The sequence below is a fragment of the Pteronotus mesoamericanus genome, unplaced genomic scaffold (genome assembly GCF_021234165.1).
Source record: "Pteronotus mesoamericanus isolate MK-2021 breed Mesoamerican mustached bat unplaced genomic scaffold, CSHL_Meso_final contig_73, whole genome shotgun sequence".
Classification (NCBI taxonomy): domain Eukaryota; kingdom Metazoa; phylum Chordata; class Mammalia; order Chiroptera; family Mormoopidae; genus Pteronotus; species Pteronotus mesoamericanus.
In genome coordinates, this window is record NW_026555245.1 from 15,056,407 (window position 1) to 15,068,648 (window position 12,242).

At 38.2% G+C, this 12,242-nt stretch overlaps 1 protein-coding gene across 4 annotated transcripts in view; it reads left to right on the forward strand.

Annotated features, from left to right (window-relative positions):
• TRPM3 (transient receptor potential cation channel subfamily M member 3) overlaps nt 1-12,242 on the forward strand; it is a 493,648-nt gene that overhangs the window by 316,850 nt on the left and 164,556 nt on the right. For all 4 annotated transcript variants that reach the window (XM_054583031.1, XM_054583028.1, XM_054583029.1 and 1 more), the window contains one exon: nt 11,149-11,272. In XM_054583031.1, coding sequence (XP_054439006.1) covers nt 11,149-11,272 — 124 coding nt within the window. The remainder of the gene's footprint in view (nt 1-11,148; nt 11,273-12,242) is intronic.

Sequence of the window (12,242 nt, forward strand, 5' to 3'; positions counted from 1 at the left end):
ACATTTTCCAAGCAGACCTCATGTGCGTGTGTGCATGTGTGTCTATTCACACACATGAACAGCCATGTAAGAATCCCAGTTTCCCCCTTGTGTGTAGTATTGATTTTCACTTTTATAAAGCCCCTGAACCCTTCTAAAATGATGTCTTACATAAAACTGCAATACATAAAACAGACAAGACAAAAGTTTATTCTTTTCAAACTGGAGTGAGAGGCCTAACTACTGGTTCTCAATTTTTATCTTGCATCAGAATTAACCAGGGGGCTTATTAAAAATCATATTGCTAAGATCCATCTCAGATTTTCTACTTCTGTAAATTGATTAAGGCCCAGTGATTTACATTTCAAGGAAGTACCCAGGAGACGCTGGTGCTGCAGGCCCAGGGACCATCCTTGGAGAACCCCTGGCCTAGAGCCTCCCTCTCTGCCAGGCTCTCACCTGCTAAGACAGCTCTGAGGCAGCTCTAAGGCAGCTCTGGTGCTCCTCTTCAAAATTCCAGGGGCTTCTTTGAAGAACCCATTGAAGACCATTAATTTACAGGTTAAGTCCACATCCCTCCACCTGGACTCACTCTGAATTCTGGCCCCAGCCTGTCTCTAGAGCCAACTCCATGAACCTCTTATTCACCCAGCATCCCAACAGAACTGTCCTCCCCACAGTTGTCCAAGCACAATATGCTGCCATAGGCATCTCTGCCTTCACATGCGATGTACATCTACACTTCTTTTTTATTGTTTATTTTTATTTTTTTAATTGGGGTTTATTTGACATATACCATTATATTAGTTTTGGGTATACAACATAAGGATTGAATATTTATATACATTGAGAAATGATCACTATAACAAGTCTAGTAAATTAGTCACCTTACGTAGTTACAAAAAAACTTTTTTCTTGTAATGAAAACATTTAATATCTACTCTCCAAGCAACTTTGAAATATGCAACACAGCATATACACTTCTTTAGACACTTAATTGCTAGTAAATTTTTTTCTGAAGTTCTCTCTCATTAAAAGAAGCCTCTCTCTCATGAAAAGAAAGAAGTAGTGAGAGCTTTAAAATCTGTTTAAAACATGTCTGAGGGAGGCACAGATAATAAAATTCCCTGGTATTTAATGCCCCTACCTTAGAGGAAATGAGTTCTGAATCAACCTGGCTGACATTAGAATAGGCAGCTGCTAGAAATAGAGTGGATTAACATCTTGCCCAGTGGTATCATTGATAATAAACAATGTTTGCAATGTACTTAATGGATTTTCTCCAGATTTCCCATGTGATTCTCAAATATTGATTGTGGATGACAGGATTTATAAAAACTAAATATAATCATGATCATCTGCCATAAAGCTTCTTCAACCAGAAAAACACTAAAGATGCATTAAAGTAGCATTCCAAGGACAACATGGGTCTGAACTAATGTTGTCTAGAAAAGTGTCCATTCAGTTTTAATAAAGTCTTTCTTTTATTGTCCTAATTGGTGGACAACTGTCCTAGAGTTGATAGACACATTTATTGTGTTTTATGGAGATATTCAGTGTAAATCAAGTGTCTGTCAAGACCTTGAGCAATGACTGCTCAAGGTCTTGAGTAAGCAGTAAAGAATTGGTTTCTCTAAATTCATGGAAGCCACAGTTTAGTGTCTTAGAGATCTAAAATTTGGAGTTCTTTATGATCTCCTTTGTTTTTACCATTTGAGATTTTAGTATCTCTAGTGCAGGGATGACAAATCATTTTCATCTTGAGTGTCAACAATAATCAACTGGTCCTGACTTCCTGGCCCGATGATGTGTTGAGAATGACTCTGAGATCACATTTGGGCTCAGAGGAAAGATTACTGTGACAGATTAATAACATGCAGAAAAAGAAATTTACAGTTCAAGTGCAATGGATGTATACTCTTACTCTAATGTGAAGACAAAATCTTTTAGACAGGCCTAAGAAATTTATCTGCCTAAAGGACTTCTCTGAACAAATGTTGGACCAACTTTCAAAGCAAGTCAGTTGAAGAGGTGCCAATGTTTTTTGCCTTCCATGGAGTCCACGCATCTCAGTCAGCTCTGATTCTGTCCTTTTCACAGGGCCTAAAGCAATACAAAGTTTGATATTCCTTTTGCCTGGATCGATGCAATAGCTGTTGATGGAATTTCATTTGGAATGAACTCTGAGGATGTTTTCCTTACAGTTTTGGCAGCAAAAAGATACCTGGCCATGTGGCAGCCCCTTATCCTTTGGCAGTGCTTTAAGTTCTCCTTTTGGGCACATTTGTAACCAAAGACAAAGTAAAAAAGAGAAATTGCAGAGACACTGATCAGTATTTGTCACCTAAATGTCCTGCTAGTCCCAGCCTTATGTGAGGAGCTTGGCAGCTGTGCCTGCCTCCAGAGCAGTGCTCTCTAATGGCACTTTCTCTGGCAATGGGAATGTTCTGGACCTCTGCTGTCCTATCCGACAAGCACTAAGTACTTGAATTGGAATTGTGGCTGGACTGACTAATAATTGAATTTTACACTTTACTTCATTGTAATAAATTTAAGTTTAAATTGCCCCATGATTAATGACTGCTGTACAGGAGTGCGCAGCTCTATCATTTCTGCAGTTGGGTTTTACGAAACTGGGAACCCTTGAATGTCTGACAGATTTCCATGTTCCCTTTATTTTTAATGACATTTTTTCATTCAGCCAATATTATTCAGGCATTCAAACAATATTTTTTGACACCTACTGTCTTCCCAGTGCTGGCAAAAACACTCCTATAAACTAAATAGACAGAAATCTCTGCTGTTGTGAAGTTTACACTTTGACAGGATTAGATAGATAATAACTAATAAGCATAATAAAAGGTTGTATAATATTTTAGAAGGAGATAAAGTTAATGGAGGGGATTTCAAGGTTACAGGGTAGTGGAAAAGCCTCCATCTTTGGCGTCTGGGCAAGCACTGACAGAATATGTAGTAATATAACGTACAGCACCTGCATCTAAGGAGTCACAGTCTAGTTAGGATTTTCTTAGGCTAATATGTCTTTATAAAATGCCACATATAAAATGTATAGCACAAAACATCCCTTATAATAGGTACTAAATGCCTTTCTTACCACCTTCTACTCCATGGCACCAACACCCCATGTTTCCTTTCGTATGTGTATATATGCCTTCTGTTTTACTGAATCTAGCTTGAGATTCTACAGTAGGTTTTTTAAAAAAAAGTAAAACAAAAGAAAATGAACAAAAGTAAGAAACACCTACTCTATGAGTAGTGGTAAGTGAAATTTATTGAACAGGTTGTACCATCAAGGTGTGTGCATTCTGCCCAATTACAGGGAGCTTCTCTAAGATTGTTCTAACTACCTCATATCGCTGGATAGGAGCCCTTAGGAAAAGCCCCAGTGAACAACTTCTCTAGGCTGGACTCTAAAGTAAGATCAGATGTGCCATGTCTCACAGGCCTTAGCTGACTGAGGCCATTTGTATCTGAAGTTGACCCTCAGTAAAAAGTTGGGCAAATCAGTTTACTCATCCCATCCCATTCATTGGTTTACTTTTGTGTGTTCCATTCACATCGTCCCCAACTTTCTATTCAACTAGTGCTTTTTGAAAACCATCCACATCAGTCAGTTGCAATTAAGCCTGAGTTTAACGTGAAGCATCACTTATCCCAAATTGCTCATAGGACTTCTAATTGTTGAAAATATTTATTTCCCTTCTAATTAATTAAAAGGAACTTTGGGCATCTGATAAGCTAGGGAGTAACTCCTGGAAAGTAATGGATCCTTCAAATCACATAACTTAGTCTTCTCACACATGACTTTTAGGATCCTGTTTCAATAACAAAGCAGAAGAAATCTCCACTTGTATCCAGTCATTTAAACCACAAATGACTGACTTTGCATTGTTACACTGAGTTGAACCTATATATTTAGATTCATATAATTTATTATCAAAGATTCTCCCTCCCTGATTCTCTTGTCCTCTAGACCCTGCTCTGATGCTTTTGGCTACAACATAATCTGAGTGAGTCAGTTTACCTCTGTAAGCTTCAGATTCTTCATCTGTAAAATGGTTGCTCTGAAGTTATATCATTCGTTTATCCTGAAGTTCAAATCCCTCAGCAGGATTTTAAGATTAGTGTTTTCCTTAAAACATACAGGCTCCAGAAATATCAAGAGTTGGCAGGATGGCCCTGCAGGGTTAAGAAGGATGTGATAGAATCATGTTTGCTTTGTAGAAGCACCATTTAATCAACACTGTGGGGATTGGATTAGAAACATATAGTGAACAAACCAATTAATGGTCCGTCGGGATCATCTGAGTAAGGGGCCCAAACCAAGGTATATCAAGAATGATGTTGACTAGAACAGTATTTTGGGAAGTTATATTTCTGTTATTTAGTTTCTGGAAGGTGCTGCTGTTGTTCTTCCTCTCCTAACAGACCCCAAAAAGAGATGAGGGCACCAGAAAACACTCCACTGTTTTTGCAGGTGACAACCAGGGCACACTGCAGCTCGATCCAAGCATGCACGCATTTTACAGACGTCCCTTACAGACAGCATTTAACAGAGACAAGGTGTAATGATAGTATCCATGGAAAAAAGGGTCCAGCCAGGTGCCCAAGGCCTAAAAGAAATACCTAGGACATAGTAGGTGCTAAAGAAATGTAAATAGGCCACTGCCACTGAATCAAAAGGAAACATTTGTAGGTTCTATGCTTCGAATAAGCAATAACATTTTGAAGATATTATCAGTGGTTATACTACCACTTTTAAGGTGAATTGTGGTTCTCATAATCAGCTGTTAAAAGAGGAAATGTATTATTATTTATTTATTTATTTATTTATTTTAAATGGAATTTATTGGGATGACACATTAAATGGAATTTATTGGTTAACCACATTATATAGATTTCAGGTGCACAATTCTACAGCACATCGTCTGTACACTGTATTGTGTGTTCACCGTGCCAAGTCAAGCTTCCTTCCATCACCATTTATCCCCCCATATCCTTCTCCACCTCCCCCTACCTCCTTCCCCCGGCAATCACCACACTGCTGTCCATGCCCATGAAAAAGAAGAAGTTTAAAGTAAAAAAGCTGATGCTCCTTAAATGTGGAAAGGATCAATGCTTTACAATATCTCTTCTGAACAGAATCATTTGATGGAGTTCCTTGTCTCCAAGATGACCCGCATTAATATATTCCTTCTCTGTATATTTATACTTTTCTTCCATCAAGACATGGGGTCTATTCCTTCCCTCCTCTGGAATCTGGGCTGCTCTTAGTGACTTGATTAATTGATAATAAGGAAATGACATTCTGGGATTTCTAAGGTTAAGTCATAAAAAGCCTTGCAGTTTCTGCCTGGGCCTCTTTGAACGCTCTTTCTTGAAATCCTCACTTTGAGAGAAGCCAGCTGCCATGTAAGAAGTCCATCTACCCTGCAGCCACCAAAGGGAGCAATGTGGGCCATTCCACAGTCACTCAGCCATCCTGGGCCCCATACTAGAGGAGGAGTAAAGAAGCCAAGTTGGATATTCCAGCCCCAACAGATGCCACATGGAGAACTGAGGCCCCAGACATGTAGTCTCAATTGAGCACTTACAGCCTCTTCAGCCATTCCAGCTGAAGCCCCAGATATCATGGAGCAGAGATGAATCATCCCTGCTATGTTCTGCCTGAATCCCTGACCCTCAAAACCATCAACACAATAAATAAATACTGTTTTACCTAAGTATTGGGGTGTCTTAACAATTAATAGATTATCAGAATATACGATCCAAATGAGTTATCTGAGGATAGGACTGAATAGTCTTCATCTGTTTACTCCAAGAATAGTAAGCACTCATATCATTTGTTGAGTGAGTAACTAAATAGATGGGCAGATGTCTACATGGAGGGTTTGGAATAAGGGCTTCTCTAACTGAGCCTCCCAAATCTACTTAGTACCTCTGTTCCCCAAATGTAAAAAAGAGCTGATGATCTCTGGCCTCTCTGAAGTGGAAAGGTAATTTCTCCAGCCTGAATTGGGAATGTCCTATACCACTGGGCTCAGCAGGTGTGCAGAGCACTGCAGATCCCAGGACAGAACTCTGCATTGCACGCAGAGGCCCTGGCCACTGACTGTGCTGCTTAACAAGAATGAACACTTAGCAACTCTTTCCTAAGGAGAATTGTAGGACAGTGGTTTGTTTTTTGTTTGTTTTATTCTCACCTGAGAATATGTTTATTGATTTTAGAGAGAGAGGGAGGGAGAAAAAGGGAAAAGCATTAATGTGAGAGGAAAACACCAATCAGTTGCCTCCCACACACACCCTGACCAGGGACAAACCCCACAACCTAGGTACATGGGCCAGGGATCAAACCTGCAGCCTTTTAGTGTATAGGACAATCCTCCAACCAACTGAGCCACCTGGCCAGCGTCAGGAAAGTATTCGGATAGTAGCAAACGCTTACATAGCATTTGGTATGTGTCAGGCACTTTTCTAAGCCCTTTACAAAGATTAACCCACTTAATATTTACAAGTCTATAAGATAAGCGCTATTATAATTCACATTTTACAGATGTGAAAAACATGACATGGAAAGACTAAATGACTTGCACAAGATCACACAGCTGGCAAGTGACAGCTTAACTCCAGACAGCCTGGCCTTGGCAGCCATGATGTTTTTACTCACGTGTTGTCCTGCATCTTTGGGAAGGACATGCTGTTACTTAGAACCCAGAATTATAACATTTGGGAGAAAGTGGTCACTTTCGCTTAAGAAGAAGAAGAAGAATAAAAGAAAAATGCCATTCTCTGTGACCTTAGGCAAGTCATGTAATTTTTCTGTGTCCTTAATGTTACATTTAGTAAAAATTTGTTTTGGCTTCAAGAAAATAACAAAATTTTATTTTTCTTTAGAGCATTAGAGATTCCATAGGAAATGATGTCTTTTAAATACCAGAATGTGATATTATTAACTATCTTTTTTATTTATGTAAGTAATTTTTTCTCATACTGTATCTGAATAAACTAATAGAGAGTGTCTGTGGAAGCATTAAAAGGGCTTCTCTCCTTGAAAGCCGTTAACTCAAGCCTGGCTCTTCAAGTCCCATTGAATTATAAATGCACTTTTTAATTTTGGAATCTAGGGGGAAAAAATCTGATATTGCAGGTAATTAAATTCATTCTGAGGAAAGTGTGTATTCAGGTGGTATTGCTAGCATTTGAATAGAGTACTAACAGCAGTTTTGTTGGTTACACCAAGAGCTGGATGAACACTGACCTACTTCAAATAACTCTGACTCATCTAAAAACCTCCAGGTCACAAGGAGAGCATTTAAAAGGAGACATAAATGTCACAGTACAAAAATTTCCCTCACTTTAATGGCTGCACTTCCAATTTTAGGGATGACAAAAATAGCATTGGTCTATGGAGCCACAAATTAACAGCTTCCATAAATAGGCACCCCTTTGTCAAAGACCAAATTCTAAAACTAAAATTTTACATGACCATATTGTGATCAAGAAATTTCCAATTACTATTATAATGCCATAAAAAGAAAACTAAATTGGGCTTATTTCTATTTTTGCTGATGACTAAATATCATAGTCAAGATTTTTAAATCATTCCAGTGTTTTTCAGGGAAAAAAAAGAGGGGGGAAGAGCTAAGAAAGCAATAATTTCAAGAAAGCAAGCTTCTCAATATCTTACAGAATATGGCCACAAAATAAGAAAGGGTTCTAGGAGAAGACAGAGGAAGCCTTTGTGCCAGACACAAAGTGTTTGATTCAGCACAGTAAGTACTTGTAAAAAATTAGAAGCAAATACAATCTTCCACATACTAAATGCACTTTGCCATTGTCCTTATTTACCAGTCATTTACTTATCTCCTCATGATATTTTGCCTGATTTCTTTCAGATGTTCTCCACATCACTAAAGAAAAATCAGTTTCCTACAACAAATATATTTAAATTTTTACCTTCAATGAAGATGATTAGGAAACTGAAAGACATATTTATAGGTTACAGTCAGGAAAGTCAGCACCATGGTGGAATGGTTGAAATCAGCAGACTCAATTCAAGTTATGTGACTTTGCACAAATCATTTAACTTCCTGGAGTCACAGTTTCCTCCTCTGCAAAATGGAAAAGGTGTTTGATGCACAGAGTGTTATGAAGATAAAATGCTATTATCACTGTAACCCACTGTGTCATAAAACATTATGTGCTATGTACATATCACATTATGCAGGATCTTTTCCAAAACATCGTTATTAAACTCCTTAGGACAAAGACATGAGACCTAATATCTGTTATTTCTTTGTCAAAAGGGGGAGATGTGCAAATGTTGAGGAGTAGTTAAAGGCAAAAAGCCACCAAAAATCAAATTTTCCTCTTGACACAATCAGAAGGATGGAAAAAGAACTAAACCAGGAATAACAGTTATTAATGTTTACTGAGTATAACCAGTGTTTTAAAAGAACCAAATCACCTTTGTTGAACCTAAAACCAACTGCTGCATCAATGACAGGTACCACACACTTTGGAAAACAACCAAACTTGAGAATTCTTGTACTTCTAGAAATAGAATTCCGTGATTCTTATTGCTAAATGATTTATCCAAAACTACCACTTTAGTCAGCTGCAAAACTGAGCTAAAAGTATAAGATTCTTAGTGTCTTTCATCTCTCCTAACCACTGAAGCCTACAATCAAATAAGTTGCACATCACTCCTGAACTTTTACAAAATGACAGGCTGGATACAAGTGTCAAGCAGATCCCTCAGGCAGTTAATGACCTCAGAGAACTGGGATTTTATTACAGATGGTTAGCAATGGAAAACAAATTTTGAGTTATAAAAATTAAACACCGGCAGGTGAATGATTAGATCTATCAAGTGATTAATCAGAAGAATCTCTTCTATTGTTAATCATGTAAAACATCTATGTACACTTGATATTGCAGAATTCTCTAGACCCATCCATATAGGTTATTTATCAACTAGACACATGCCCAGGTATAAGTGCTCAGGCTCTGACTCTTCAAGAAAATTTATTGGCAACACAAATGTAACCATGTCACTTTCCAACTTAAATCCTTCAATGGCTTATCATTGGGGGTGAAGGGATAAAAATCTGAGATTTCAAACACTCTCTCTGAAATTCCCCTGTTATCTTGCCCTCGCTCACCCCTTCTGTGGCCCCATCCTGTTCCACTTTATCTTTTATTTTCTATGCTCCAAGCATGCTAACCTTTTATTTTCTCTAACCTAGGCCTGCCCGTGCTCTTTTGTTTGCCGAGAATGCTCTTACCCAGGCCCACCACTTCCTGAAGATGCTAATGCTCATTCATTCTTCAAGTCTCAGATAAAGCAGCACTTCTCAATGGAATCTTCCCTGAGCTCTCTAGATTAGATTCTATTCAACTGTTACAACTTCTTTTTACCACTGTCAATCACAGTTGAATTGCTAGTTCATGTCTTCCTATTCCACTGGTGTGTAAGCTCATTGAAAGCTGAGAGTGTGTATATCTCATCTATCCCTATTGCCCTGGCAGGCACCATAGTGTCTGGCACTACACAGACATCATTAAACAATTGTTGAATGAATGAATGAATGAATGAATGAATGGTATTAGACTAGTCAATACCTAAGACTGCACAGTTATCCAAAATAGTAACTTAAGATGATCTGGTATCACTTTGCAATCTTATCTGGACCATCTTTTTTTTCGAACTGTATATGTTCATGATAAATTTTCCTGAGGGACAGAGGAGTAATCCATTCCACTACTAAACTGAGACATTCCAGGATCCTTTGTATAATTCTGTCATGGTGAATGCACCCTCTTCAAAGTTGGGCCACCATAATATCCAACCTAGGGGGTCCAGCTGAGTCCTCACACAATTCTGGAGCACAGCAGGTTATTGATGTGATCATATTCTCAAGCTTCCCATCTTGCTTTCTTTTTAGTAACAAAATTTGCCATGCCTTTGTGTTAAATGAAACATTATAATTTCCTGTTCAAATAGCTACAGTGATGAAGAAAGGCAATGGTGCAGTGCAACTGGAATAATAAAAGGCAGTGTGGGATCGTGGGGAGAGCACTAGACAAGGAATCAGAACTACATCCTGGTTCTATCTCTGCCACTTACTTGCTGAGTAACCGTATGCATCCGGCTCATTTTGGATGAAATATTCCTTCCCTTTTAAATTACATAAATCTTTTGGCTCTAGGATTCTTTTAAGCACAAAAAGATATAATAATTTTATTTTACTATTGTATGTAGGAGTTGCTGATACTTCAATTATTTTAAAAAAGGGTAAACTTTATAATACTAGGCAAATTATTAAAATTTTGTCACTGGTTCTTAAAAGAAAAAGTTTTATCTTCCTGACTTTGGATATTACCTGTTAAATAAACTCAATTTTTATTCCCAGCCATTCAATGGCTGGTAGAAATATCCCAGTTTTTTCTCACCAGGCTAGTGAGAGAGGAGTTAAACTTAGTTTTGATTGGTTTATATTTAAGAGATAACAGAGCATTAATTGGATAAGATGCACCTCCCTTGCTTTCACTAATTCTTCTATAGTGTAAAAACTGTCTTATAAAGTAGTCAGCATGATACCTCCTTATGTATGGGCCAGACCCTTGTTAGCTATCACACACCCAAATCTCAACATAAATAATGATGACATGAGTCATAGGCCAGATAAGCTACCACTTACATGAAATGATTTAAAGGAAACATAATTTCTATTTATCCTTACCAATGCTCAAAACTCCATTACTGAGATAATGTTTTACAATTAGAGATGAAGTTGAAATTTAAATCTTTAGATAAGTAATAGTAAATTTTTACCAAAATGCTAATGATTAATTAAAGACATTTTAATTACAGCACTTGAGAATTAAACACATCCCATTAAAAGAAAGAAAAAGAAAAAGGAACTAATCTCACTTATTTAGGTTCTGAGACATGAAAATGGATTTCTTTTTAAATGCACTGTTGTTGTTTTTTTATCCCAGTCAAAATAACTAGTGTGAGAAAAATACAGAAAGAAGTAACCCCTATCTAAATGGCCATAATGCTTTCTTATGTTCTATAATATTTCTCAGTAATACATACTGAAGAGGAGTTGGGTTGACCTGTATTGACGTGTTTAATTGCAGACTTATAAATGAATCTTTGCGGGACCAGCTGTTGGTGACCATCCAGAAGACTTTCACATACACTCGAACCCAGGCCCAGCATCTGTTCATCATCCTCATGGAGTGCATGAAGAAAAAAGAATTGGTATGTGAACACCACTCCGTGTGAGTGGCAGAGCTCTCTTCATGTTCCCTCTGTCTGTTTAACCATTTTCTTGAATCACACACTTTTTTTTTTTCCAGCCAAGCTTACAAACTTCCTCAGGCCCCATTGTCATCTATAGTTTTCTCTCCTCAGTGGCTAAGACACTGCTTTTCCTGCTCTAATTTAGAGAACCATGTGAGGCAGGGTTTCAGCATCATTTCCTATTGAAGTTTCCCCTAATGCTTCTGATTGCCTCAACCAAATGAGTCGAGGAGATGAAACCAGTTTCCTCCTGCAAAATGCTTCAATTGATCCTCTCAGGTTTAAGGTCTCACTGTGCTTGTGAGTAGTGAGTCACTGATGTACTTATTGTCAGATATCTTAGTAACACAGTGTCCAGGCTAATATGCTGATCTATACAGGTAGAAAATGGGGGAATGAAACCAAGGAATGCTGGAAATTTTTGTAGTTTCCTAAGTATCCTTGAATAGCTACTGAAACATTTCCTGCATCTTGGAAAAGTGTCTTATAGAATGTGGTATAGTCATAGAGCCCTTCTGTTAGGTGAACAGAAATTAAAAACCCAGCTAACAAGTAACGAGCACTTGCAATGTACCAGGCAGGATGCTGTCATTACAGGTACTAACTCCTGTGATGTCTGCTATTGTCCCAATGAGAAAGGTATGATTATTGTTTTTACCTTAAAGACAAAGAAATTCAAAATCACTTGATTAGCAAATGAGGGACTACGGCTCAAAGCCTGCGGTGTTTGATGCCTGTCAGAAATATTTTTATTCATAGATTGTCTCACCGAAGCCAATGTAGTGAGCTCGCCCGTTCTGGGTAGATTCCCCAGAGGCCACAGCAGGCAGGGAGACTTGAGCGCACCTGCTGACCAGGGGGGTAAGGCGCACTTCAAACCCTACCAGTGGCCTCACTCAGGTTTTAGACACTCTAAAGTGGAGGTAAT